The sequence below is a fragment of the Heloderma suspectum genome, chromosome 2 (genome assembly GCF_057233095.1).
Source record: "Heloderma suspectum isolate Gila_16-S chromosome 2, 16-S_ref, whole genome shotgun sequence".
Classification (NCBI taxonomy): Eukaryota; Metazoa; Chordata; class Lepidosauria; order Squamata; family Helodermatidae; genus Heloderma; species Heloderma suspectum.
Genome location: NC_139459.1, coordinates 371478901 through 371506849, shown reverse-complemented (window position 1 = coordinate 371506849; position 27949 = coordinate 371478901). Strand labels below are relative to the sequence as shown.

At 47.2% G+C, this 27949-nt stretch overlaps 1 protein-coding gene across 1 annotated transcript; it reads left to right on the top strand.

Annotated features, from left to right (window-relative positions):
- The first annotated feature begins 1160 nt into the window (after positions 1 to 1160).
- On the top strand, positions 1161 to 25254 carry LOC146356080 (uncharacterized). The gene is made up of 5 exons (XM_084831616.1): positions 1161 to 1308; positions 7236 to 8083; positions 9290 to 9410; positions 14288 to 14551; positions 24108 to 25254. Exons 2-5 carry the CDS (start codon positions 7349 to 7351, stop codon positions 24836 to 24838), a joined length of 1851 nt encoding a protein of 616 aa, XP_084687742.1. The 5' UTR covers positions 1161 to 1308; positions 7236 to 7348; the 3' UTR covers positions 24839 to 25254.
- The last annotated feature ends 2695 nt before the right edge of the window (positions 25255 to 27949 follow it).

Here is a 27949-nt window from a genome sequence, read left to right as displayed (position 1 = left end):
ATTATTTACGTATGGGGCAGGGCAGGTGGCTGGTTTGTGCCAGTTTTTTAAGACTTATCACGCAATCCTGTGCATGTTCACTCAGAAGTCAGCCCCACTATGTTCAGTTGCCAAGTGGGCTTTCTCCCAGGTAAGTGCGTGTAAGACTGCAGCCTTAGCTGCCTTCCCAAGATCTCTATACATTTAATTTGACATAAAGACGCATTGGATTGCAGTGTTAACTCTTGAACATTAATTTCTTCAGTAAGCGGAATTGCCAAGAGCAACCTGCTCTGTCAGCTACACTTTTTGGTACAATGTTGGCATGTAGCTGGGCAAACAAACCCTAGTGCAGGGAAGGGAAACAGGAAAAAATAAGTTGTGGGGAGAGGAGAAAGAAGGTAGGGTGTGTGTGTGTGTTTCAATCCAGCTGGGTGTGTGGATGTTTCTGCTGCAGGATGGGAGAGATATAATGAAGGAGTTTAGGGAAGGCTAATGGGTAATGTTGGGGCGCTAAGGGAGTGCGCAAGGGGGCTGTTTAAACGAGAAGGGATCTGCCTGTGAGGGTGGAGTTGAGAGGGTGAAGCTTCCGTAGAGTAGCATATTTTGAAAACCTAAAATGTTTGTGTGTGTGTGTGTGAGTGAATGAGTGGGTGAAAAAGATTAACACCCCTGCATTTTTTCTCGGACGGCCAGTTGAAATGCCCCTGCCTTACTCTCAGCTGCACTGTTTTTGGATCCCAGTTGAAGGCTGTATATCTTACAAGGTTGTACAAACTGAGAAGGGGTGTGGCTGTGACTGTCACGAAGGGACCCTACACGTCTGAATTTGGCACAGCACTACTGGGCACTGCTACTCAGCTAGGGTTCTCCCACCTAAAAGTAAAGTAAGATTCCAGTCCTCATGCTTCTGAGTAAAGGGCTGAATTAAACAGGAACATAGGAAGCTGCCTTTATTATAGGTATGTACGTGAGCGACTGCCTCTCTTAGGAACATAGGAAGCTGCCTTACACAGAGTCAAACCACTGACCCGTCTAGTCCAGTGGGATGATGGAGACTGGAGTCCAGCAACGCCTGGGGAGAGCCAAGGTCGGGAAACGCTGTTCCAAGAGGGCTTTCTTAATTGCAGGCTGCGCTTTGGAAATGACTGGGTTAAACTGACAGAGCTCCTGTCATTCCTAGAGAGGACGGAGGAAGGAGGGATGATGGCCGGCTGGGGTGCGTGTGAAAATTGCAGCCACAGAGCGCTCTTTTTTGCTTGCTGGGGGAAGTTCCTCTGGATTTGAACTTCCCTGCAGCGGGGACAGATGTAGGGGAGGCGTGCAGAGGTAAGCATGCTGAGAGCGGAGAGGAGGGGATCAGCCAGAGAGACGAGTGAGGCTGCCACCCTAGGGGGGGTTGGATCCAGATTTAGGCACACTTCGAGTAGACCCATTGAAATCAATGAGCTTCGTGGCTTCATGGCTCCACTGGTCATGGCTTCACATACGCTCCACTGATTGCGATGGGTCTGCTCTAAGCATGAGTAAATGTGGATCCAGGCCCCCGGGGGGGAACCCCACTGAAGCAGCAGGATTTGCTCCTGAGTAAACATAGGAGAGGACAGATCACCCGCCCCTGCTTCGACATTTTGCAAAAGGTGCCTGATGCCAGCTCCTTACAGGTCGGGCACAGAAGAAAGAGGGGCGGGTTTGGGGTTTTCCTGTGGGCGTGCCAAATTTCCCCCTTTTCTCCGTTCGAAACCATTTGGGTCATCAGTGCAGTTTCTGGACTGGAAGGAAGGGGGCTTTGTAATGGCAGTGGGGTGGGAAACCAAGAATTGCTGGACCTATAGCCATTCCCACACACACAGTGGTATGAAACAGGCCAGCGCCCCCAAAAATGACCACCTAGAAGGCGACAGGTGATGGCAGACAGGCCCAGAATCAATACCTGGACCAGCATGAACATTCTGGGGCGAATGCTGCCACATCCTTTCTTTCTTATGTTTAAAAACCTTTTATAATCAGGGCCTGGCTGGGGATGTATGTACGTGGTTACTGATGCTCTCTTTATTCACCATACTTCCAAAATAAGTTTTCCTCTTCTACCACAAAATGGTGCTTCTTCCCAAGTCGATGTGTTTAACATCTGGGGCAGCAGAAGCAAACTCCATTTTATTTCTGTAGTCATGATGGCGCCAGCATATAAGTGAGTTTAAAGTGCAAAACTGCATATGTTCAGAGCCTTTTTTCTTTTTGTCAGGGTAGATGAGCAGTTTTTAAACAATGCTTCATTGCTTGACTATATCAGGAATGTAGAAGCAGTTTTTTAAAGCATGGAACTGCAGGAGAAGAGGAATATTACTTATGTGCTTTACATACAGCTGTCCTAAGACCATTAAATCCGGGGTCTAAAATTACCCAGCTGCACAAGTGTCCACGCACACCCACAGACCAAAATGTGGGAATGGCATTGCCTGGCCTCCCCCAAAGTATGGAGAAAGTAGAAAGATACATTTTTCTCCCTACCTCCTAATATAAGAACCCAAAGGGGTCATTCCATGAAGCTGAACCGTGGAAGATTCAAGACAGATAAAAAGGACTTCTTCACACAGCGCAGAGTTAAACTGTGGAACTCGCTGCCACAAGATGTAGAGATAGCCAACTTGGACGGCTTTAAAAGGGGGTCAGACAAATTCATGGAGCGAAATAAGTCTATCAATGGCTACAATGCACAACTGCTTAATCGGACCTCCATGGATAGAGGCCGTGTACCTCTGAATTCTGGCTGCTGTGGTGGGGTGAAATTGGGAGAGAGCCATTGCAAGCAGGGGTGAGACCTCAGGAGGCCTAGGCTGGGAGTTAAGTTTAAGGCAAGCCACTTGCATGCAACAGATGCCCCGCTCAAGGTATTTATCTATTTATTTATTATATTTATTTATATCCTGCCTTTTTCCCAATACTGGGACTCAAGGCGGCCATTCTCTGTGACCAATCCCACCCCCCAAGAAGGATCTTTAATACCCCCAAAATGATCCTTTAAAGTGCTATGAGGTCTGGCACCTTATAGCTTACAGGTTAGCAACCTGGGGCTTTCCAGGTGCTTCGGTCTGCAGCTCCCATAATCCCTGTCCATTGGCCACGGTGGCTGGGGTTTATGGGAAGTGTAGTCCAAGGCATCTGGAGGGTGCTAGGTTGCTTACCCCTTTTCAGGGTGCATACACAATCCATCTCAGAGTGGGCATTTTGATGTACGTTCCATTCAAAGCAATTTGGGGAGTATAAACATTGCCTGTTGTGGGATGCACGTTTGGGATGCACAAGGCCCGTGCTGCCTGACAGCTTGTATTGCTATGTGAGAGGAGACTGTAGCTCAGGGTAGACCTTGTGCTTTGCTGGCAGAAGGTTCCAGGTTCACTTTTAAGATTCCCATCCGCCCTATTATTGCCATCGGGAGGAAGAGCTAGAGCCTTCTTCCCCCGGCTTCCATAAGATCTGATGAAGTGTGCTGAACCACACACACACACACACACACACACACACACGGAAGGTCAGGCAAAAAAGTCAGCTGTTGTAGTCAAGGCTTAAGTGTTCTATCATTTTTATTTGTCAGTTACTACTTCTTAGACAGGTGGGACTTGCAGCAAAATCTTGTAGTATGGAAGCCAGCCATGCCCTCTGCCGGGAAACTCCGTTTTGCCCCCCTGCCCCCAGTTTTTCATTGTCCCCCTCTCAGCAGCCAGTCAGTGTCCTGTGCCCACTGAGCATGCTCAGACTTCATGGGGCTCTTTTCAGGCGTTCCACCACCACCACCTTTAGAGTCCCCCCCAAGTGTCTTTGTACTTATGCAAATATTGGGGTTCCCTTGAACCTTCTGATACCTTGCTCTTGTACATGGATGCAGCACTTTGGCTACATAGGGTTCCACGCTTAGAGAACCGAGTTTTCCCCTAGCATGTAGAATTTCTTTCTCTTCTGTGTGGTTTGTGATAAACTCATTTCAACGACGTTGAACACAATAGCTTATGGCTTTATTAGTTGTCCATTAAATAAGTGGGTGTAAACCACTTCATCATGTCCTGACTACCTTGAATTCCCCACCTGCACTTTAAAAACACTTCTGGCATCTCTGCTTGCTGCTTTTCTAAGCGTCTCCTAATGTTTAGCCAAAATCCACTCCCTTGCAATTTCCACCCATTGGTTCTAGTCCTGCCCTCTGGCGCAACAGAGAATACGTCTGGTTCATCCTCTGCATGACAGCCCTTCTGAAGTTTGGAGAGTGTTATTATTCCCTCCCAACCCCTTAATCTTCTCTTCTCCAGGCTAAACATTCCCAACTATTTTTACCATTCCCCATAGCGCTAGGTGATGCTCAAAATCCTACAAGCTAGGCTTCAGCAGTATGCGAACCGAGAACTACCGGAAGTACAAGCTGGGTTTAGAAGAGGCAGAGGAACTAGAGATCAAATCGCCAACATTCGCTGCATCATGGAGAAAGCAAGAGAATTCCAGAAAAACGTCTATTTCTGCTTCATTGACTACGCTAAAGCCTTTGATTGTGTGGATCACAACAAACTGTGGCAAATTCTTAAAGTGATGGGAGTACCAGACCACCTTACCTGTCTCCTGAGAAACCTGTACGAGGGTCAAGAAGCAACAGTAAGAACCAGACATGGAACAACCGATTGGTTCAAAATTGGGAAAGGAGTACGACAAGGCTGCATATTGTCACCCTGCTTATTTAACTTATATGCAGAGTACATCATGAGAAATGCCGGGTTGGATGAATCAGAGGTCGGAATTAAGATTGCTGGGAGAATTATCAACAACCTCCGATATGCGGACGATACCACCCTAATGGCAGAAAGCGAAGAGGATCTCAAGAGCCTCTTGTTGAGGGTGAAAGAGGAGAGTGCAAAAGCTGGTTTGAAACTCAACATTAAAAAAACGAAGATCATGGCATCTGGCCCCATCACTTCCTGGCATATAGAAGGGGAAGAAATGGAAGCAGTGACAGATTTTACTTTCTTGGGCTCCAAGATCACCGCAGACGGTGACTGTAGCCATGAAATTAAAAGACGCTTGCTCCTTGGGAGGAAAGCTATGGCCAACCTAGACAGCATAGTAAGAAGCAGAGACATCACCTTGCCGACAAAGGTCCGTCTAATCAAAGCTATGGTTTTCCCAGTAGTAATGTATGGCTGTGAGAGCTGGACTCTAAGGAAGGCTGAGCGCCGAAGAATTGATGCTTTCGAACTGTGGTGCTGGAGAAGACTCTTACGAGTGCCCTGGACTGCAAGGAGGTCAAATCAGTCCATCCTAAAGGAAATCAACCCTGACTGCTCATTGGAAGGACAGATAATGAAGCTGAAGCTCCAATATTTTGGCCACCTAATGCGAAGAGAAAACTCCCTGGAAAAGACCCTGATGCTGGGAAAGACTGAAGGCCAAAGGAGAAGGGGACGGCAGAGGATGAGATGGCTAGATAGCATCACGGATGCAATGAATATGAACTTGAGCACGCTCCGGGAGAGAGCGCAGGACAGGAAGGCCTGGCGTGCTATGGTCCATGGGGTCACGAAGAGTCGGACACGACTGAACGACTGAACAACAAAAATAGCGCTAGGGTCTCCAATGTGGTGCGAATGGGTGCCAGTGTGTGCACAGACACCTCCCTTCACATCCGCCAGACTCCCCCTCCTGATTTTAATCTTATTTCTTCAGATTTTAATTTTGTTTTAATCAGGAGGCTGGCATGCTGCAAAGTGAGGTGCTGCTTTCCAGCACCATCTTTATTTGGGTTCCAAAGAGTTTTGGAGTTCATCCGTCCCATCTGCTGTGTACTCAGGTCCATGGGCAAGTTATTTTTCTTTTAGTCTTGCCAATTTGGCTTCTGGGAAATGAGTGTTCTGTGACCGGCCAGGCCCACCATGGTAGCCATTTTGTGAGAGCACTCATGACACTCAAAATTCCAGATGTGCTCACCAACCCAAAAGGTTTGGGACCTCTGCCGGAGGATGTGATTTCCAGACACGTCTCCATCCCAGTCACTTTATTCTGAGTCAGACATATATTTGACCATAGCATGTTAGACCATGGTTCCCCCTAGCTTAGTATTTCTTGCTCTGGAAGTGGCTCACCGAAAGAAATCTTTCCAAGGTTGCCACCCGACATCTTTTCAGTCCGAGATGCAAAGTATGTGATGTCCCCAGGGCCAGCTCCAGGTTTGTGTGGGACCCTTTCCTAGGTGCCCTCTAGCGGCTTCCTATGATGGGGGACCTCCAGTGAGCTTACCTGATGGCAGCAGTGCTCCAGTGAACACTGGGTGGCTCAGTCTGGCAGCCACCATTTTAATTTCCTGCAATACCCCTAACATAGCATCGCTCCAAGGCATTGTGGGAAAATAAAATGGGTTGCTTCTCCCTCCCCTGGAGTCAGCACAGCACATGATTTATTTTTTAATCATTCTAGGCAAGTGAAGGGAAATCAAAAACTTTAAAAACAAATGTAATATGCAAAACAAACTGAATCAAATCACTCCCTCTAATAGCGAACTCGGGTACTGAGTGCCAATGGCTGTGTAGCTAAAATGGGGCCACTAAGAAACAGGAGGGAGGTATCGCCATGCTTCGGGGAATCTCAAGTTTTGCAGAAGTATAACACATCTTAATGCTTTTATATTTTATATTGTTGTACCCTGCGCTTTTTGGTTTTACTTTTTGTGAACCGCCCAGACAGCTTCGGCTATTGGGCGGTATAGAAATGAAATAAATAAAATAAACAAATCTTTGTGGAAAAAATAACTAAGAGGACCAAAAAGAGCCCAATGAGGACTGAGCATGCTCAGTAGCTACAAAATACTGACTGGTGGGGAGTGGGCATGGAAAATTGGGAGGGAGGGGGATGGAGTGGAGTATCCTGGAGGATGACATGGCTGGAACCCTGGGCAGCAGCAATCCACCCGACATTGCAACATTTTGTTGCAGGTCTCACATGCCTGGCATATATTTAAGATCGGGCAGCTATATGTTACGTTATTTTTAATTTATTACATTTATATCCCACTTGTTTTCCTCTTGCAAGGAACCCAAAGCAGCTTATATGGCCCCCTTCCTCCTCTCCATTTTATCCTCACAACAACTCGGTGAGGTAGGTTAGGCTGAGAGTCAGTGACTGGCCCAAAGCTGTTTTTGTATGTAAAAAGGTTACAGAGGCTGCATGTTTTCTTCTGTTGATTCCACCCCTCCCTTCCTCTTTACACCTCTCTTCCTTAGGGAGAAGTCCATTGTGCCAGTTTAGACGAACGTCATCTCCTGAGTATTTGCCTTTTATTCCAGAATTTTCTATCTGGAGTGTTGATTACTGTGGGGACCACTTGGGAATCAACATGGAGGAGCGAGGCTCAGCAGGCCTCAGACCAGGGGCGGCATCCCATAGAGAAGGAAAGGTTCTGCATGGCAGCCAGGCTGGGAGCATCAGGGAATTCTTGCAAAGGATGCCTCTAGGTCAGGTTAAACAAGAACCAGATGAGGCGCTACTTCAACACTGGGAAGCCCAATGGCAGGACTTCCTGAAGAAAATGGAGTCTCCTCAGAATGACTGGGGGATTCTACAACTGCCAGAGGAGACCACACCCTGGGTTGACACAAAGGGGTTTTTGGCCTCCTTCGAGCAAGTGGCCGAGGCCTGCCGGTGGCCCAAGGCAGAGTGGGCAGCCCGTCTCCTGCCAGCCCTCAGTGGAGAAGCCGAGCAGGCCTTTATTAGCCTGGAGGGTAGAGACAGAGAGGACTATGGGAAAGTGAAGGCAGCCATCTTGCGAGGAGACGCCATCAGTAGCGAGAAGCTGCGCCAGCATTTCCGGCGTTTCTGCTACCAGGAGGCCGAGGGGCCAAGAGGAGTTTATAGCCGGCTCCAGGAACTTTGCCGCCGGTGGCTGAAAGTCGAGAGACACTCCAAGGAGCAGATTCTGGAGCTGCTGATCCTGGAGCAGTTCCTGGCCATCCTCCCTCCGGAGATCCAGAGCTGGGTGAGGGAACGTGGCCCTGAGACCTGCGCCCAGGCTGTAGTCCTGGCCGAGGATTTCTTGCAGATGCAGCAAGAGGCCGAGAGGCAGGGAAAACAGGTGAGGCCATTTCATCCGGATAGTTGTCTGTGGTTCAGGGCCAGTGATGGAAGGCGATCTGAGAGACCTCTGCCCATTGCACTGTGGGAAAAGTGAACTGCCAGCCATATGGCAGGGGTGTTGAACCTCCTTCAGCCCAAGGGCCAAATTCCATTTCGGAGGAGCACTCGGGGGCCACATTCCAGTGGTGGGCGGGGCCAAAGGCAAAAAGGGGTGGGGCCAAAAATGCCAGCATATTTTATCTGGCAGCTCTTACTCCCAGTAATTAAGCCTCAGGAGAGGCCTTTCAACCTTTGGTAATGGGGGAAAACTGCACAAAAGCCAGGGAGCCACCTAACGGTCGGGAGAACATGGGTGGGGCCTAGGAAAGGGGGCGGGGCCTTCTAGGCCTCAAGTTCTGTACCTCTTCCATATGGGGATGGTTCCCGGTTACTCTAGGACAGTTGTCCAAGATGGTTAACGGCGTCCAGGCAAGTCTCTTGCCACGGGGCCGAAATGAGAGTTCACGGTGCTAGAGAGCTCTTCTTCTTCAAGATGGATGTGGAGAGGAAACTCCATCTCCCTGCCTTGCCTCCTGCTGCAGGCGGTGCTGTTCAGCTTCAGGGATAGAATCAGACATGTTGCTCCACTACCAGTAGAGAGACAGTGTGGTGTAGTGGTTAGAGGGTTGGACTGGGACTCTGGAGAACTGGGTTCAAGTCCCTCCACAGCCATGAATTGTTATTATTATTATTATTATTAAATTTATTAATCGCCCATCTGGCTGGTAACCCAGCCACTCTGGGCGATGTACAACATACAATAAAACAGTTTAAAACAATAAAATTCTATAGTAAAAACATTTTCTAAAATACCCTAACCCACCCCAAATGCCTGCCTGAACAACCACGTTTTTAATGCGCGATGGAAGCTCATTAAAGAGGGGGCATGGCGGAGTTCCCTAGGGAGGGAGTTCCACAGAGTGCCACAGAAAAGGCCCTCTCCCTTGTCCCCACCAGTCTAGCTGTCCTGGCTGACTTTGGGCCAGGCACCAACTCCGTCTAAGCTACCTCAGAGGGTTGTTGTGAGGATAAAATGGCGAGGAGGAGGACCATGTAAGCTGTCTTGGGTTCCTTGTAAGCAGGTCAAAGGCGGGATATCAACGTAATGTTTAATAAATAAAAATAATAAATGCCACCCTGACAGGGTTCCTCCCTGCCATTACAGCTGGTCTTTGAGGAGGAGGCCGCTGCAAATTCCTCTGAAGCAGACCTGCTTGACCTCGAGAGGAGGCCGCTGTGCACAGACACCAAGCAGGAAGAGGATGAGGGAGAGGCCGGCCTGTTGGGTAAGAAGCAGGATGCCATTTTGTGCCTGAGTTCTGAGACGCTCCCAAGATCCTTTTTAGGCTGTGCTAAGCTCAGCTGCGATTCTTTCTCCTTGTTCAGGCTGTGCTCTTTTTTTGAATCTCCAGAATACTTGGGACGGAGATGATGCCCTCCAGCTTTCTGGGTTTCGCAGGGGTAAAGGAATGCAGAAATGTACCCTAGAACAGCTTTACCTGGCTCAGAGGTTATTGGATTCCAACTCCTATTATCCCCAGGCAGTAGGAATTTTTTTCTTTTGTTTTTCAATTTTGTCTTGTGAGTTGCAGTACAACAAACAAACAGAAACAAAACAAAACAAAAAACGAGAAGTATAACAACATGCTTTAAAGTCCTCAGTTTCAAATATTACAACATTCTAGGGGAAAAGAGGAAAAAAGAATAGATTACACATAAACCTCAATAAAAGCAGACCAAATATTGAACTATAAGTCCATTCACAAGTGCCGCCTATATACCACTCTTTCAAATGTTGCTGGCGTAGTTAAGTCTTCAATCCATTGCATTATAGGCGGTGAGCTTTTATCCTTCCAGCATCGTAATACCAGTTTTTCCGCAGCCAAGAGGGCGTGAAAAATCCATTTATGCTGACCATGCGTTACATTCCAAGAAGCAGGTAAATAGTTTAAGAGAACATGTACATCAGTAAATATTAAAGAGCTTTCCAACAATTAAAGAGCTTTCCAGCCAGTAGGAATTAGTCAGGGATGCCGGGAGTTGTAGTCTGAAAACACCCAGTGACCAAGTTTAAGAAAGGCTGCCGTAGAATCTACTTCTCTTTTAGTGCCTTGCGTTATTTCCCTCTCATGTTCTGGTTGAGGATAGGAATCTGCAACAAAATGGCGTGCTCTTGTTCAAGGTGCCAGCCAGGCCCTTTTCCAGGATACTCCATCCTGTTTCCCCTCACACCAGTTTTCCATATTGTTTTCTTCTACAATCAATTCTTCTCAAGAATCTGGCTCTCCACAGTTTCAGGCAGAGGTCTTTCCTAGCACTACCAGGAGATGCCAGGGATTAAATCTGGGTCCTTTGGTGTGAAGAGCAGGTGCTCAACCAATAAACCAGGATATCAAAACAGAGCTTGATCCTGGTTTGTTTTAACAAACCACAGCTAGGTATACTCCGTGCCAGCTGTGACCGTACCTGGATGGAGATAGCTTGGCCACAGTTACCCACTGTCTGGTAACCTCCTCTTTGGACTGTTGCAGTGTGTTGGGCATGGGACTGTATAAAACTGTATAAAACATATAAAAACTGTCCAGAAAAGGGCAGCATGAGTATTAAGCAGGTCTCGGCATTTCAACAATATTTCGCCCACGCTTGTTTTAACCTTTAAAGCCCTTCCCCAGCCCGGGTCCTTCCAGAAGTTTTGGGCTACAACTCCCATCAACCCTGACTATTGGCTGTACTGGCTGGGGCTGATGGGAGTTGTAGGCAAAAACATCTGGATGGGCCCAGCTTGGAGAAGGCTGCCTTAACAACTTCGGACCAGGTTACCTGAAAGACCACCTTCTCCGATCCTTAAGATCCTTGCCTACCCCCACCAAATGATGTAAAACAGGTGGCTTACTAGAAAGAGGACCTTTTTGGTGGTGGCACTCCAGCGACACACAGCAACCTTCCCATAGAGGTTCACCTAGTACCATCTTTATGGTCTTTTCTGGCACCTGGAGATCTTCTTATTCTCCCAGTGTTTTTAAAGAACTCATGTTTGTACAATCTGAACTTCTTAAGTTTATGTTTTTACCTTTATCTGCATTTATTAATTATTTTATTACAGGGGTGGGGAACCTCTTTCAACTTGGAAGGCAAAATTCAGTTTTGGAGAAGCTCCCACGGGCCACTTCCCAGTGGTGGGCTTGGGCAGAGGGGGTGTGGCCAAATAGTTTTTCTTAAAAATTCTTTACTAGTTTTTAGTTTTATATCACAAAAGAACAATAGATCAACAAATCAATAGTGATTGTTAGTCTGTGTCTTTGTACTGATTACACATGAATAAACTTTCTCAGATCCTGGACATTGTTGCATGTCCCAGGCATGGTCTGAAGGCACATGAGACAGCTACCTTGCTGAAGCTGAGCAGGCCTGGGTCTGGTCAGTGCTTGAAGGGGAGACCACCTGGGAACCACATATAGCCACCTTGAGTTCCACGATGGAAGAAAGGTGGGGTATAAATGAAATAAATAAATGCATTTCCGTTTCTTTTTCTTACAGTACTTTTTCCCTACCAACCCTCCCTCCCTGCACCCTCCAATAACCCCCACCACCCGAGCGATCCCACCTCCGGACCAAGTCAGGAAAAAACAACAGACAGACAAAATAATATTCAAAGGAAAGCAAAAGGGGAAAATAATAAGAGTGGTTAATCAAACATATGGCTTCCACATATGGCTTCCAAATCAGGAGGCCTCTGTCCTCTTTCATTAACGTTGTTTAAACAACATTAATTCATGGGAGGCCAAAAGATGACATGGGAGTGGGCCCAAATATACAAAAATACCAGCGTATTTTAGCATAAAGTGCTTGCTGCCAGCAACTAAACCTTAGGAGAGGCATTTCAACCTTTTTGGAAAGGGGAAAAAACTGCACAAAAGCCAAGAAAGCGCCAAATGTTGTGCACTGCCCAGAGAGTTTCGGCTATTGGGTGGCATAGAACTGTAATAAATAAATAAGGGCGCAATCCTATGCGGGTTTAGACAGAAATGTAATTAAATAAACAAATAAACAAACACAATCCATTAATTAATTAATTAATTAAATTTAAATAAATAGAAAATAAATAAATAAGGGCGCAATCCTATGCAGATTTAGACAGAAAAAAGCCCCATGCTGGCTGGGGAATGCTGGGAGTTGTAGGGCTTTTTTTTGTCTAAAGCTGCATAGGATTGTACCCTAAAATGATCAGTGGTTGGGGGGAAGGGGGTGGGGCCAGCCAGAGAAAGGGGTGTGGCCATTTGGGGAACCTCGGAAGGCTTGGATTTGGCCCCTGGGCCTGAGGTTCCTCACCCCCTTTTATTACTTCCTCTGCTGGAAAGAAAGAAAAATGCCTCCTTTCTGCTGTTTTGATATTGTATTTTATCCTTTTAAAATTTTGCGAGCCACCCAGAAGGCATATGTTGTTGGATGGCCATGCAAATATAGTGAAAAAAATAAAATAAGTTAAAAGAAACCACCCCATAGCTTCTTGTTACTTCTGAACTGGACTTGACTCTTCTTCATAGTTTTCTGCCAGGGTTCCTTGACATCTGGCAATAGCTGCTCCTTTGAGAACCAAAGAAGAGCCCTGCTGGATCAGGCCAAGGGTCCATCTAGTCTAGCGTTATATTTCTCATGGTGGCCAACCAAATGCCCCAATGGGAAGCCCACGAATACAACATGAGTGCAATGGCACCCTCCCAATCGCATTCCCCAGCAACTGGTGTACACAGGCCTGATGCCTCTGATGCCTACTGGAGGTAGCATGTAGCCAAAGGCCTAGTAGGCATTGCTTCTCTGTTGGGTACCCATTTTCTTTGTGGGAAAAGTTCCCAGAGTTTAGTCCTCCTTCATTCTGCCTTCATTCCCTGCTTTCAAGTTCTTCTTTTTCTGCAGTCCAGGGAATAAGTGAGGTTAGAATTTTGATTGGTTCATCTCCACGAAGTCACATTACACCAATTTTTCAGGAATTACATTAGCTCCCTATTCACTACCCAGCCCAATTCAAGGTGCTGTTTTCCACCTTTACAGTCCTAAGGGCCTTTCCACATGGGGCTTTTATCCTGCGATTGAGATTGGTTACTCATGGAAGTTTGCAGGTCCTTTACATGACGTTGTCACCCTCCAGCACCTCTCCCGTGGTTTTTGACCATTTCCATGGCTTAACTTGAAATGGAAATAATGAGCTAAGAAAAAGAATCGGTTTGAATTTGTCGGTGTAAAGAGGTAGTGGCGCTGTAACAACAGTACCATCTAGCAACTGTATAATGAAACATATAGAACTCGCAGATAGAGGGGAAAAGCAGGGGGAAGGGAAGTGCATGTAAAGGGCTGACCTTAATCCTGCAAAGAATCCAGAAGCAGAAGCCCCAGTAAAATTAAAGGATAAAAACCCTCTGTGTGGAGAAGTCCTAAGTGACTTGGGGCCCAAATACCTGAAGGACCGCGTCCTCCCATACTATTCTGCCTGTGCACCAAGATCTTCAGAGGAGGTCATTTGCATTTGTAAACTATGCATTTACAAAGCAGAGGGGCTTCTCTGTGGTGGCACCCCGACTCTGGAACACCCTCCCAAAGGAGAGATGATTCGCATCGACTTTGTTTTCTTTTCAGCACCAACTGAAAACATTCATTTATAACCAAACATTTTAAGAGGGTAATATTTTAGAATGTTACTTCAAAATTTAACTTATTTTTAAACTGAATTGATTGCTGCATTTTTGTTGCTGTCATACATTATCTTTTAATGTGTGATTCTATAATTTTTATATTTTATTTATTTTTATTATTACATTTATATCCTGCCTTTTTTTCCTCTTGCAAGGAAGCCAAGGTGGCTCACATGATCTCCTCCTCTCCATTTTCTCCTCACAACAACCCTGTGAGGTAGGTTAGGCTGGGAGTCTGTGGCTGGCCCAGAGTTGCCCAGTGAGCTTCATGGCTGAGCGGGGACTAGAACTCGGATCTCCTGACTCCCAGTCCAGCACTCTAACCACTACACCACACTGGCTCTCAGTGGATTTGTTGGGGGGTTTTCAGCGTTGCATACATCATGCTGGGCTTCCTTGTGGATGAAGGGTGGTTTATACGTTTTAGAAATAAATGGACAATTAATAAATGTTGGGTTTTTTTCTCGTTTCTCCAGGTGGTCGAGGGTGGCTGACCATAGATGTGGGGGAGACGTATATGCCAGAAGATTCACAGCAGGCGGGACCATGCGGGACCACAAGAGCGAGCACACAAGGAGGCCTCCTCCTGGGCTGTGGGCAGGAAAAGGCCTCTGCGGGTCAGCACAGAGCAGAGTTCCAGCAGGAAACTCGCCCGGAGGAGGGAGTGGACGGGCCTGCTCCTTGCGGAGAAGGTTATGCGGATCTGAGGGGAGTTGCCGTCCACCAAAGGATCCACACCGGTAAGAGACAAAATGCCTACGGCGCTTACGGGAAGAGCTTCAGCCATAGCTCCAGCTCCGCTAAGTACAAGCGGATGCGCAAGAGAGGCAAATCGCACGTGTGTTTGGTGTGCGGGAAGTGCTTTCTTTACAGCTCGGGGCTGGCCACCCACCAGCGCATCCACACCGGAGAGAAGCCATACGTGTGCTCAGAGTGCGGGAAGACCTTCATCTGCAGCTCGGATCGGAACCGCCACCAGAGGACGCACACGGAGGAGAAGCCGTACGAGTGCCTGGAATGCGGGAAGCGATTCCGGCAGCGCTTCAGCCTCAGCCGGCACCGCAGGAGCCACGCCAGCGAGCCTCCCTGCCCGTGCTCGGGAGGCGGGGAGAGCTCTGTCGTGGCGTGAAGCCTCCCCCTTTGCACCAGGGAGACCCCCGAGGGGCAGAGGCTGTCTCCGCAAGAGGCCTACGTGAAGAAATCCGGCAAAAGGACAACACATAGAAGACGATTCCATCCGCTCATTGATGCTGCTCAGGACTTGGGCCTGTTCTGGATGAAACACTGGGCAGCCTGGTGCCGTCTAGAGCAGGGGCAAGCAACATGGTGCCCACAGGCACCCATATTCCCCCAGACACCTTCCTTGGTGCCCCTAGACACCCCGCTCCTCCCAATTTTTATTTAACAAATATTTGTATATTTTCTTACTTCCAGCTGGGATTGCTTCAAAGTGAAGTGGAGGCCTTTAGCTGCTGCCCTCGTAATTTCTCCTGAATGCCTCTAGGCAAGTGACTTGTCCTTTGCAAGTAGCCAGGCCCACCCATGGCAGCCATTTTAGGGTCGCACCTAGGACAATTTCTCAACATTCCAAATGTGCCCATGGGCCCCAAAGATTGCCCACCACTGCTCTAGATGTTGTTGGATGCCAGCTCCCATCAGCCCCAGTTAGCATGGCCAGGGATGCTGGGAGTTGTAGCCCAGCAACATCCGGAGGGCACCAGGCTGCTTGCCCTTGCTCCCAGTTCGTGGCGACTGAGTGATTCAGGACTTTGCTGAGAGGAGCCCTCTTGCATAACCAGAATTATGCCATCGCTTTTTCAAGTCTCTGATTGCGTTGTGTTCAGTTGCGGGACTCACTGGAGGCCATGTGAAAGGAAATATTTCGTCTTTTTCTTTTCTTTTTTGGTTCTTTCAAAGATTGCTTCAATCTGATGCACTACTAGCGAACTCAGTTCTTTGAGGGTTGATTCATATATAGCCAAAACAGCAACATCTGCACCCGGCAGGGCAGGTACTGGTAGGCTTGGGGGAACCCCAAGGTTTGCAAAAGTAAAAAATACGTCCTTAGCGGAAAATCAAAGGGGGGGGGGAGTGAACAGCTCAAACAGGGCTGAACATGCTCAGTTGCTGAGGAATGCCGGCTCACTGTTGAAAACTGGGGTGGGGGGGCATGGAATGGAGCATCGTGGGAGAGGGCATGGCTGGTCGGAGCGCTGAACAGGAGCATTTTACACTGCAACATTTGCAGTGTCTACCTTGTTTTTACTCCAGTTCTGTTTTTATGCTATTCATTTCCCCCTAGCTTTTCATATATTTTGCTTTCCTCTAACGCAGGGGTGAGGAACCTCTTTCAGCCCCAGGGCCAAATTCTATTTCGGAGAAGCTCTCAGGGGCTCGCATTCCAGTGGTGGGCGGGGCCAAAAGCAAATGGGGTGGGGCAAAAAAACATTTCAAGCAGCATATTGGTGGTCAGGAGAAGCGGGTGGGGCCAGGGGAAGGGAGTGTGGCTATCTGGGAAATCCCCGAGGACTGGATTGTGATTCCAGGAGGGCCGGATTTGGGCCTCCGGTGAGAGGCTCCCCACCTCTGATGTAACATTTTGGTCAGGAATTAGTTTTCTTTAAGGAGACTGGTAGGGGGAGAAATAACCCAATTTCCCCTCCTGCCCCACTGACACACTAGCGAGACTCACCATCCCCCATTCTTCTGTTCCTGTTCTTGTGAGACAGAGCAGGTGAGGCAACTGTCTATAAATGCTGCTCAGGCACGTTGCCTCATCCACAGCTCCTTGTGCTCTCCTGTCCATGCCGGCCAGGCCGGAAAGAGAACATGAGGCAATTGCCACAACAGTCCCACAGCCACTTTGTCTACTTTCCTCTGCTTCTCACATTCCCCTCAGTGGTTACCACCGATAACTGTAGCGGAGGGGAAGCCAACCCCTCTACAGGGCCGGATTCTGTTGTAAGGCCACGGCTGCCGTTCCCCCATCCAGTCACATGCTCCGCTTTCTTGTCCAATTGGAAATACCTTTTGCGTGGGGAAGCGTTTCTGTGTGCTTGTGCACCCCCCGCCCCGGCCCCCACTGTTTTGCGGTTCTTTTCGCAGAGGTTTTTTCCCTCTGAGTTCGCTATCTCTTCTGTGGAAAAGAAACTGGAAATGTACAGGATGTATACGTAAACAGAAAAACCCGAAAGGCGAAAAGAACATGTCAGAAACAACAATGGAATTGGTATTTAAGGCTGCAGCCTTATACACACTTGCCTGGGAGTAAGCTCCACCAAATACAGTGGTGGCTACTTCTGAGAAAACTTGCATAGGATTGCACTGTAAGTGAAGTACAAAATAGGAGCAGTCACATGTTTATATTATGAAAGGACATTAGGCACTGGATCATTTTAAATTAGTCCTGATACAAAGACACAAAATTTTTCCATTGAAGGTAAGGTTGCAGTCCTATTCATGGTTACCTGGGAGAAATCCCCTTTGAATTCAGTAGGATTTAATTCTGAGTAGACATTCATAGGATTGCACTGTTAATTTGATTCCTACCAAATAATAGTCTGATCTAGACATCCACAGAATTCATTGAAGAACAATTATGGATGGATGTGCTGTCATTTTTTATAGGAAAATTATGAACTGTTCTTTTATCATCATTGTCTTGCATTCAGTTTAGAGTCTGCCTTTTTCGCTTGAGTTTTGTTATTGTACTCTGGGCAGAGTACAATAACAAAAAAATAAAAAGTAAAGCTAAGATTTTAAGTAATTTTAATTCAGATGCTTAGAATATATATATATAAAACTGAAAATGCAAGTTCAGTGTTCTGCCAATTCATTAAAAAAAAAAAAAAAGGCATTTGGCCTGGTCCTTCTGGGCTGCTCTTACATTCCTAAAGATGTTTTAACATGTTTTCCGATCATGTGGGGATCAGGGCTAAGGTCAGCCTCCTTCCAGACCGCCAGAGCTACCACAAAAAATGGCTGTTCCTGGTTATCCTGGCAGACCTTCTAAGTGGGGTGGATGGAACTACAAGCGTGCTCTCTACGTTGTTATTAATTTATTTGCGTGTTGGTATCTTAATGAAAACTCTCCAGCAGTGACTTAATTCTCACTGAAGTGGTGTACCTGTGCTTGGGTGATACCAATTTAGAATGCAGGTGTGAGCTCTCATGATGGAATGCTCCTCCATATCAAAATATATCTATTTTATATCCCTGCACAGAGAAATTTAGCATGTTGAGAGGAAGGCTTCTACCTGACCTGCTAGTTTTTTACTGGCAGGGATATTTTTATTTTTATTTTTGGCATGGAGGATTATTTTGGCATTTGAACCCCTGTCTGCGTTTTGAAGTACAGTTGACTCTTCTCTGTGAGGACAACACCAAAGATTATAGGATAAATTTCTTAACTGGCACCTGGCAAGTTGTAATGATGTCTCTGAAAGTGTTTCTGCCCCAAATTCACATTCTCTTCATACCTATCAATACACTGAAGTTTGTTTCGGTCTTCTGTCCTGTATTAACTCCTCACAGTCTGGTTTGCATTCTGTAACACAAAAAGTTTTGTATCTTCACTGATGATCAGTCTCTTACCTAGACCATTTAATAAAATAAATAGCAATAATAATAATTTTATTCATACACTGTTCCTCCTCTGTCTAGCTGCTCCTTAGAAACATTTACATAGTAATAATGTAAGACAGTGACACAGCGTCCAATGACGCTGGGAATGCTGGGACTTGCAGTCCAATATATCTGGAGGGTTCAAGGTTGAAGAAGGCTGCAGTAACATTGCATTGAACCCCCCCACCCCTAAAAATGCAGTATTAGGAGAAATTGGAGTGAAAGGGGAAAGATAGTTATTAATTCTTTCCAGGTAACATATAAATGGCTTTCAAAGTGACCTCCAATTAAAACACAATTAGCAGTGCAATCTTATCTGTTCCTGCTCAGAAGTAAGTCCCATTGATTCAATGAGCCTTACTCACAGGTAAGTGGGTATAAGAGGAGTGGGCAACACATGGCATGTCCCCCCAGCCGCCCAGTTCAGCTGCCCACTGCAGCCCCCCACCCCCCAAATTCACTGGAAGCAAAATTATTTTTGTGGGGAGTTAGTGCCATGGAGCACTAAAACAGACAAATTTAGCTTTTTTGCATACAAGCTAAATGAAACCCTTGCAGAGCTCCATAGTGCCATGGAGCAGTTTGCAGCTGAATTTCGGGGGCAAACCACCAATTTCTTTGGATTTTTTTTTAATTGGGGTGCAGAGTGCTGCCTATGGCAGAGTGAGGGAAGAAATGGGCCCTGGACCCTCTGCAGTTGCCCACCCTGGGGGTATAAGATTGCATCCTGAAAGAACATAAAAGTGCAATCCAAACATATACACTTAGGCTTGTATGCAGTGTTAGTCTCACGTAAGTCCCATTCGTTTCAACAGACCTAAGTAGGAATAACATTGGATAGAATCCAGTGAAAAGCAACCTTTAAAACAATGGCAACAGGCTAAAGAAGCTTATACACAGCACAAACAGCTTTAAACACCTGCAGGGGAGGGCGGATCACCAGGATGGCAGAACAGCAGTGGGATGGGGGTTGGGGGCGGGATGGGTCAGGCTGATTTTTAGAGGAAATGCATCCAGTAATAAGTTTATGGGGAGACATGACAGCTCTGGGCTCCCCTTCGCTGGAGGTATCTAACCAGAGGCAGGATGGCCACCTCTCAGAGATACTGTAGTCACAAGATCCCTGCAGTGAGTAGGCGGATGGACTGGATGACCTCCAAAATCTTTCCAATTCCATGAATCTGTGATTCTAAGATAAACAAAGGCCATAGTTCTCAACCCATGTTGCAAGGAATGCTCATGCGCCCTGAGAGCACTGCAATTGACTCGCCAGAAATAAATCCGTTAAGAGAAGCAATCCTGTGGCCCCTAGACAGAGTCTGGGGGGCCATGGGATAGTTTGGATTCCTGGATCCAAGGTTGGAGGCAGCGCTCTGACCTCAGACCCAGGAGTCCAAGCTCCCCTCTTCCCCCCCTCGCAGCTGGCGCGGAGAGAACTGCACCAGCTACCTCTCCAAGGTCACAAAAGCGATCTTGGAAGGAAGGGAAAGGGGGTGCGCCGGTGGGCGGGGCGGCTTACGCCATATCCTCAGGCCTCCCCAGCCTCCTTCCCTCCCCGACGCCACAGCTAGACGGGCGAAAAAGCCCATCTAGCAAAAAGACAGAGTGGGAGGGGCACAGAGGTGAAGACCACCTCTGCCGCCCCTCCCACTCTGCCTTGGATGTCTGTAAGCCTCCGAGTTCGGAGGCTTACGGCCATCCCCATAGAATTGTACCCTAAATCCTTGGAAGTGTCTGTAAGAGCTACAAGCTGGCAGAGTTGTCTTACTTTGTTCTCAGATTTGAGGAAGCACATGCTGACCGCGAAGTTCTCCTTCGTTGAGATGACTTTTTAACAGACACCTCCTCTGTGAACTCTTAGCAGCCACGATGGCTAGATATGGAACCTGCATGTTCAGAGGCAGTTTACCACTGAATTACCCGTTCCAGGAGAGCCGCAGCAGGAGACAGCTAATGCCCTCATGTCCTGCTGGTGGGCTTTGCATGAGCATGTGAGAACCAAGATGTTGGACTAGGTGGTATGAACTTGCTTGGTTGTTAAGATCAGCAGGAGAAGACACACTTGTTTCCGGAAGCCTGCTTGCCGAGCGCATGGGAAAGGGCTTTACTTCTGCTGCAGCACCTCCCTCCCTTTGGAATTGCGACTGGCCTCCACTTTCCTTACGTTCAGGAATGGGGAAAGACTCATCATTGTAACGTTGTTGTTGTTATGGCTTTTCAGGTTGTTTTTAATATTTTACTATGTTTTTATTTGATTAAACCTGCCTTGATTGGCTTCAGAAAGGCGGTGTAGAAATATATACATGCAGTGTGAGAGCTAGTGTGGTGTAGTGGTTAAAGTGAGTCCCGAATTCAAGTCCCCACTTGGCCATGAAGCTCACTGGGTGATTTTGGGCCAGTCGCTCACTCTCAGCCTTCCCTACTTCACAGGGCTGTTGTGAGGATAAAAGAGAAAGGAGGAGGACCATGTAAGCTGATTTGGGTTCCTGGCAAGAGGAAAAAAGCGGGATATAAATATAATAATAACAAATTATAAAAATCAATAAAATATAAAGCCATGGACTATGTAAGGATACATAGATGGGCCTCTATCCTGAACTAACAGGGCTCTTGATATGTTCTTCACTTCTTGAATAAAACCTTAAATACAATTATATCCACATCTGAATATATGAGGTTACTATACTTTTAAAAAGAGAGTGCTTGTACTCTAGAGATTGCAGTCCCTGAGGAGGAGTTTTGATAGCCCAAACAGATAAAAAGTCAGAGTTATGTTTACTCCTTGCTAAAGATAAAACTAAAATTCTGCATCCAGACAACCCAAATTCTGTGCCAAGGGGGGACTTCTGCAACCTGCGTAAATTATGCAAACAAGTAAATTTGCATAACTTTGCCTTATTTTACATAGTTCATTCAGCTGTGGAACCCTGTTCCGCATCATTTTATTTCGGTTTTGTTTGGGGGGATGCTGAAACTCTGCCACCAGTGGGAATGCTACAGTACCACCCATCTGGCTTCTGAGATTTTAGCAGGTGTTGCCCACACACCTTCAAGCTCAAATTTGAAGCCATAAGGACTAGGAACTTGCTTTTAAAAATGAAAACTGGCATTCTTACGCAGCTGAATTCTGCACCTGCTGCAACATCCTGGGCTTGTTCTTAGCTGTGCTGGAGTCTGGCATACTCACGGCCGTGGAGACAGCTCTGCAGTGTTCTGGAAGAAAGGGGACAGAGTCTACCAAACTGCGTCACATGTTGTATCAAAAGATGTCAGACGGAAAAGCAAACAAACAAATGGAAGAGCTGCAAGTTTCCACACTGCAAGAGAGCATCTTTAACTGTTGCTGCTGGCACTACAGCATCCTCATAGCCATGGTTGTCTCCAAATCCAATGGATTTCCCACAAAATCAGTGGTGTAGCGGAGGCAGGGCTCTCAGGGTCAAGGTGCTGGGGCTGTTTTATTAGCAAGGACAGCAACATCATCTGCCACCCTCATCGGGCTTCCTTGTCCACTCTGAGCTCAGCTGCAATCCTCACAGTAGCTGGGAGGAAAATGTATTTTCCTAGCAAGAATGTATAGCTATGAGCTATCCCTGTTGCAATGCAAAGTATTATGGAGTAGGGATGTCCAGATTTTTGTGAAATCTGTCCAATATGTGTTTCATGGATTGTCCAGTGTCATTCGTTCTGGTGTCCATTCACAGATGCATTCAAAACTTTGTTCCCATTATGCAGAAAAATACGCAAATAATTCCATAAGAGGGTTCACAACAATTTGCGTAATTTACATTATTACATAACATTTAGTGCATTGTCTCCCATCCCATTTCACTTTTCCCCGTGTATATTTTCTGGGATGGCATATGTTGCAGCAGAAACTTGCATATTTTCCTACGAATAAATTTGTGTAAATTTTGGGAAAGTAAAAAAAGAAGATCCAAACGTCCATGGACTCTGCGCAGCCTGAGGGGCTGAGGTCCACAGTGGATTCTGCAGGCTGGATTCTTAAAAATCCAAACTCATTTTAGTCCGTCTCGAATTTCTCCAACATCCCTATTATGGGATGGTCAGGGCTTGAATGAGCAATTAAGGGAGCAATCCTACCGGGATAGGTGGCCGCCTCCGAACTCGGAGGTGACCGCCTATCCAATGCAAGGCAGGAGAAGCGCGGAGGGGATCGTCCCATCCGCACTTCAGCCACCCTGCATTTGTGGATAGACAGCCAATTTCAGCTGGCTAGCCACGGGAAGGCGGAGCAGGAGACATGGTGGCCAGACGACATGTTGGATGTGTCGTATCGTTTCCAAGTTCCCCACCACGGAACGCCCGCAGGAATGCCGTTTTGGCCACTCTGTGCTCCTCTTCCGAGCACGGAGCACGGGGTCATTCCACACTGCCGGTGAGGCAGCACAGGAGGGGCTGAAGGTCGCTTCCCAGGGAACCGACCTCGGAGCGCGGAGCCTTAGAGCACAGAGCAGCCATAGGATTGCTCCCTAAGAGCCGTTCACTTTATGAAAGACCTGCTCCTGCTGGAGGTGAAAACTGCTAGAACTGGTTTGTTGACAGGGATCAACGCAGCTGCCTGCCTTTTGGGACTCGTGTGGCTACGGGGACTGTCGTGATGCAGCTCAACATTTACCGTTACACAGCTGCACAGAATCCTGAAATGGGATGTCGAAGCAGAAATCCATGCAGCAGATTAGCAGACTTTTTTTTATTGTACATTGATCGAATTTCGTCACGATGGACTTGTGTCCATTCGCCTGCCTCATTTGTGTACCCTTTGGCCAACCACCCTGTCATAGTCGGGAGGGATCTCTAGTCCAACCCCCTGGTGATGCAGGACATCCACTGCCTAGGACCATAATTAAAGGCACCTGCGTTGTGCAAGGGTGTGATTTCTAATGCGCGTATGCTAGAAACGTAGGAAGCTGCCTTTATATCAGGGTCAGGCTCTGTCCACCTAGCATAGAATTGTCTGTTTTGACTGAGAGAAGCTTTCCAGAATCCTTTTAACTCGGGACACCAAGCATTTGAACGGGGACCTTCTGCCAGCAAATGCCCGTGCTTTAATGCTGAGCTATGGCCCGTTTCTGAGGAGTTTTGAGGAGACGTCCCCTCACAAGCATCTCCTTTGGCTATTTCAGTTCTTCGTAGGTCAGGAATGTAGCAGTGCACACCAGTGGCAGCCGATGGGGCTGAGGGCAGGCCACATGCTCAATATCCTGCTGGGATTGCCTGCAGAGGATAGCAGTAGAAGGTCACGTGTGGCACTCGGCAGCCTGCATTGGAACAAGTGCAAGAGGAGAAAAGGCGGGATAGAAATGCAGTCAGTCAGTCAATCAATCAATCAATCAATGTGCCTGTTTGTGGGGGAATCCCTCTGCCACAAGGGGGTGGGGGAGAGGCAGGAGGGGACTGCCCCATTTGCCCCTAAAACAGAGCCACCTCTGGTACTCACATCCCTTACTTCAGCCTCCCCCATCCTGATGCATTGGACTACAATGTCCAGGCTGGGTGGGGATGATAAGGATTGTAGTCTAACACAACCGGAGGCTACCAGGATGAGGGAAGCTGGCTTGCATTCTCCAGTGTCCATTTCGCCTAATCCGTAGATTGGTCCGTCACTCGCATCATGATTTGTCTTTTTTCTTCCTCTGCTCTTTCTGGCAGATTATGGACAAGTGAGTGGATTACGTGCAAAGAAAGATCACCTCCTGGCAAGCCATCCAGAAGTGGAACAAGATGGCGGCACTTGGAGTAGTGTCACTGAGAATGTTTTCTGGGGTCATCAACAAAGCATCGCCTCCGAGAATCCACTCAGGCCCAAGAGGCAGCAAAGAGTTAGGACTTATAAATACCTTTCTGGTGAGGAAAACAAGACCTGTCATGAAAGCCCACCGGGTCTGAACCTGAAGCCGCCCACTGTATATAAGGAAGGATCAGGCCTTCCAAAACGCGAAAAAGTCCATAATACACCATATCAGTGCGCTGTGTCTGGGAAACGCCTCAGTCAGAAGTACAGCCTTCTGAGACTTCAGAGAGCCCACACGCGGAAGAAACAGTACAAATGTTCCATCTGCGAGAAGAGTTTTAGTCGAAATTCACATCTGGTTGCACACGAGAGAACCCACACGGGAGAGAAACCGCACAATTGCTCTTACTGTGGGAAGAGCTTCAGTGACAATGCGAACCTTATTAAACACAAAAGAATCCACACAGGGGAAAAGCCGCATGAATGCTCCTACTGTGGGAAAAGCTTCACGCAGAGCTCCCACCTTGTTCTTCACAGGAGAATCCACACGGGGGAGAAACCGTATCATTGCTCTAACTGTGAGAAGAGCTTTGCTCGAAATTCGTTCCTCATTAAACATGAAAGAACCCATGTGGGAGAAAAGCCATAACAATACACAGACTGCTGGAGGGGCTTTATGCTGAAGTCACAGGTGACTAGAGGACGACGTTGAAGGCTTTGCAGTGAAGAGAAGCCACAAAGTTTTTGCAGCACTTTTTGTCAGCACTTGTTCCTTCTTATGAAACAGAGAAGACGCAGAGGGGAGAGAAGCCACGGTTTCTATCAGAGCATACACTTCATTTCACATGGGCAATATAAGAGTGTGCAAGTACTCAGTGCTAAAAGTGTTCAGTCAGCTGGGGATGCTAGAATTCATAAGTCCTGCAAATTTGACAAGAAACCAAGTATTGTCACCAGTATCTCCAATGCATTATGATCATCCAACTGAATATTGTACTACTTTCTAAAATTCAGCCCAGATTGCAAAATAAGGCTGTCACCCAATTAAATATGTTTCAGTTGATTAATTGTATGAGTTTTAATCAATGGCATGGGAATCCTATGGGGATGGGAGACAGGGGAATGGAGGCAGAGAAAGCACCAAATCTAAAGCCCTGATGGATGTCCACCAGAAGAGCAGAAGTTGGGGGTGGGGGGGACCTGGGCAGAAAATGAGTATGCCAGTCCAAGGGTTGTGTACTTTCCCTCCCTTGTTGGCTCTACCTCTAATAAAGTATCCAAGTGGTGAACAATTAAAAAGGGAAGAAAACAATAATAACAATAATTGAAATGCAGAATTAAAACCTTTAAAATCAGATAGTACCAATAAAACCGTGGCTGGTTAGTCTGGGGAGGCTTGTTCAAATACAAATGTCTGCAACAAGGCACTGAAAATGGAACAATGTTGGGGCCTGCCTTACATCAAGAGGCAGGGAGTTCCACAGAGGAGGGAGCCAATACACTGAAGGCTGTACTCCGAGTGGACTCGAAATGGATCGCAGGTCGATGCAGAACCACCAGGAGCACCTCATCTGATGGCCTCGGTGGCCGGGGCAGGCTGGTCTGGGAGAAGGCGCTCTCTCAAGTACCCTGGTCTCAAGTAGTTTAGGGCTTTATACACCAAGAACAAAACGTTGTTCTTGCAGAGAAGCAGCCAACGCAGTCCCCTCAGGAGAGGTGTTACATGCTGAAAAGGGGCAGCTCCCGACAACAACCAAGCTGCTACATTCTGCACTAACTGCAGCTTCTGGCGCAACCTCAAGGGCAGCGCATTGCAGTAAACCAGTCTTGAGGTCACCATTGCCGGTACCACCGCGGCCACGCTTTCCCTGTGCAGGAGAAGCCATAGCTGGCGTACCACTGAAAGTTGGTAGAAGGCACTCTGAGCTGCCGGGACCGCTTGGGCCTCCAGCAGCAAGAAGGATCCAGGAGTACCCCAAGACTACAATCCTGAACTTTCAGAGGGATGCAGTCTCATCCAGAACAGGCAATAGGCCTGTCTCCCAGTCTTGGGAACCACTCTCCGCCGGTAGGGTTGGGTGAACGACCGATGTTCCATTCTCCAAGATTCTCCAAGCATCAGCTCGCTACTTGTCTCTCCTCAATTTGCACTCGCATTTGTGCTCGCTGTTCACTTTGCACGAATGGGGAAGGTGCACAAAATGAACTGATGTCGAACGTGAAAGTTGTGCAAACAATTCCCGAATTTGCACAAATTTCAGAAATTGTGCAAATTTGCCACCCACTAAAGCGCGCACATTTAAAATGTGCACCTTTTGAGGAAGTTGTGCATTTTGAGGAAATGCACATTTTTCAAGTACACATGCTGTGAAGGTGAAGGCAAGTTCAGGAATCTGCAAACATTTTTGAAGAAAATACATCCCTACCAACAGGGCTTCCATCTTGCCAGGATTCAGCTTCAGTTTATTGGCCCTCATCCAGCCCATTGCTGAGTCTAGGCAGTGATCCAGGACTGGCAGCCCTACCTGATTCAGATGTCTCCGGGAGCTAGAGGTGTGTGTCATCAGCATACTGATGGCACTTGGCTCCAAATCCCCTAATGACCACTCCCAGTGGCTTCATATGTTAAACAACATTGGGAACAAGATGGTGGCCTGTGGAACCCCATAGCTCAGTTGCCAAGGGGCCAAGGAGGGGTCACCCAATGTAACTCAGAAATCGGCCCTGCAGGTAGGACTGGAACCACTGTAACACAGAGCCTCCAATGCATAGCCCACCAAGCTGATGCAGGATAATACCTTGGTTATTGGTATCAAAAGCCAAGTAGAATTAACAGGATCACACTCCTCCTATCCCTCTTTCAATAAAGGTCATCCGTCAGGGCGACCAAGGGTGATTCAGTCCTGTAACCAGGTCGAAACCCAGATTGAAATTGGTCTAGATAATCACTATCCTCCAAGAGTGCTGGCAGTTCCACCGCGTCCATCTCAAGTATCTCCCCGTATTTGCAATTGGGTGGTGGTTGTCAGAATAGAATCCCTTGCATGATATGGAGGCACAGGAACCTCGTAGTGCATATATAACATGTCCGTAAGACCAGCCTTTGTGGCAGAGGACAAGAAAATGGCCAAAGTAATGCCAATTCTTAAGGCATCCAGATGTGATAGACCTTTGGTCTGATCCAGCACAACCCTTCTAACATTATAGACAGCAATACAGCAAGACAGTCCCTGCCTGCAGGCTTGCAATCTAAAAGCCATGACATAAAAGGGAAAAGGGAGGGGGAGGGAAGAGGAAAAAAGCCAACTCAGGCACAAATACTTAACAGTTCAATAGTAAGCCAAGAGGTTACCAGGACAAGTGCAATACTGTATCAACTTAAGAAATTTCCAAACAAACTTCCATCTGAAGATTTAAAGAATCTTCAAGGGCAGCCCATTGCAGAGCACATTAATCAAGCCAAGAGTGTACTAGGGCATGTGTAATTTCGTAGCAAGGTCCATAAATGTAATAAATAAATAAATAAATAAATAGTGCTTATAATGACCAGCTGGAGTGGAAACTGTTCGGGGAGAGAAGCCTTCTGCTGCAGCCTGGTGGAATGGCTTGAATTAAGGTGTGGAAGAAAGCTTTACCTTGCTTGTTCCTTGCTTTACACTCAAGTCATAAATGTCTTCCCTGCAGTTGGCCCTTGACAAAAGGCGTGGTGCCACATTCTGGACCTTTTGAAGTTCTGTACAGTCTTCAAGGGCACCCCAAT

Bases quoted from the DNA above. Each gene is read 5' to 3' on its own strand.
- LOC146356080 (XM_084831616.1), top strand. From the start codon at position 7,349: ATGGAGGAGCGAGGCTCAGCAGGCCTCAGACCAGGGGCGGCATCCCAT. The intron at 8,084-9,289 runs GTGAGGCCATTT...CTGCCATTACAG, and splicing joins CCGAGAGGCAGGGAAAACAG to CTGGTCTTTGAGGAGGAGGC. The intron at 14,552-24,107 runs GTAAGAGACAAA...TCTTTCTGGCAG, and splicing joins CCACCAAAGGATCCACACCG to ATTATGGACAAGTGAGTGGA.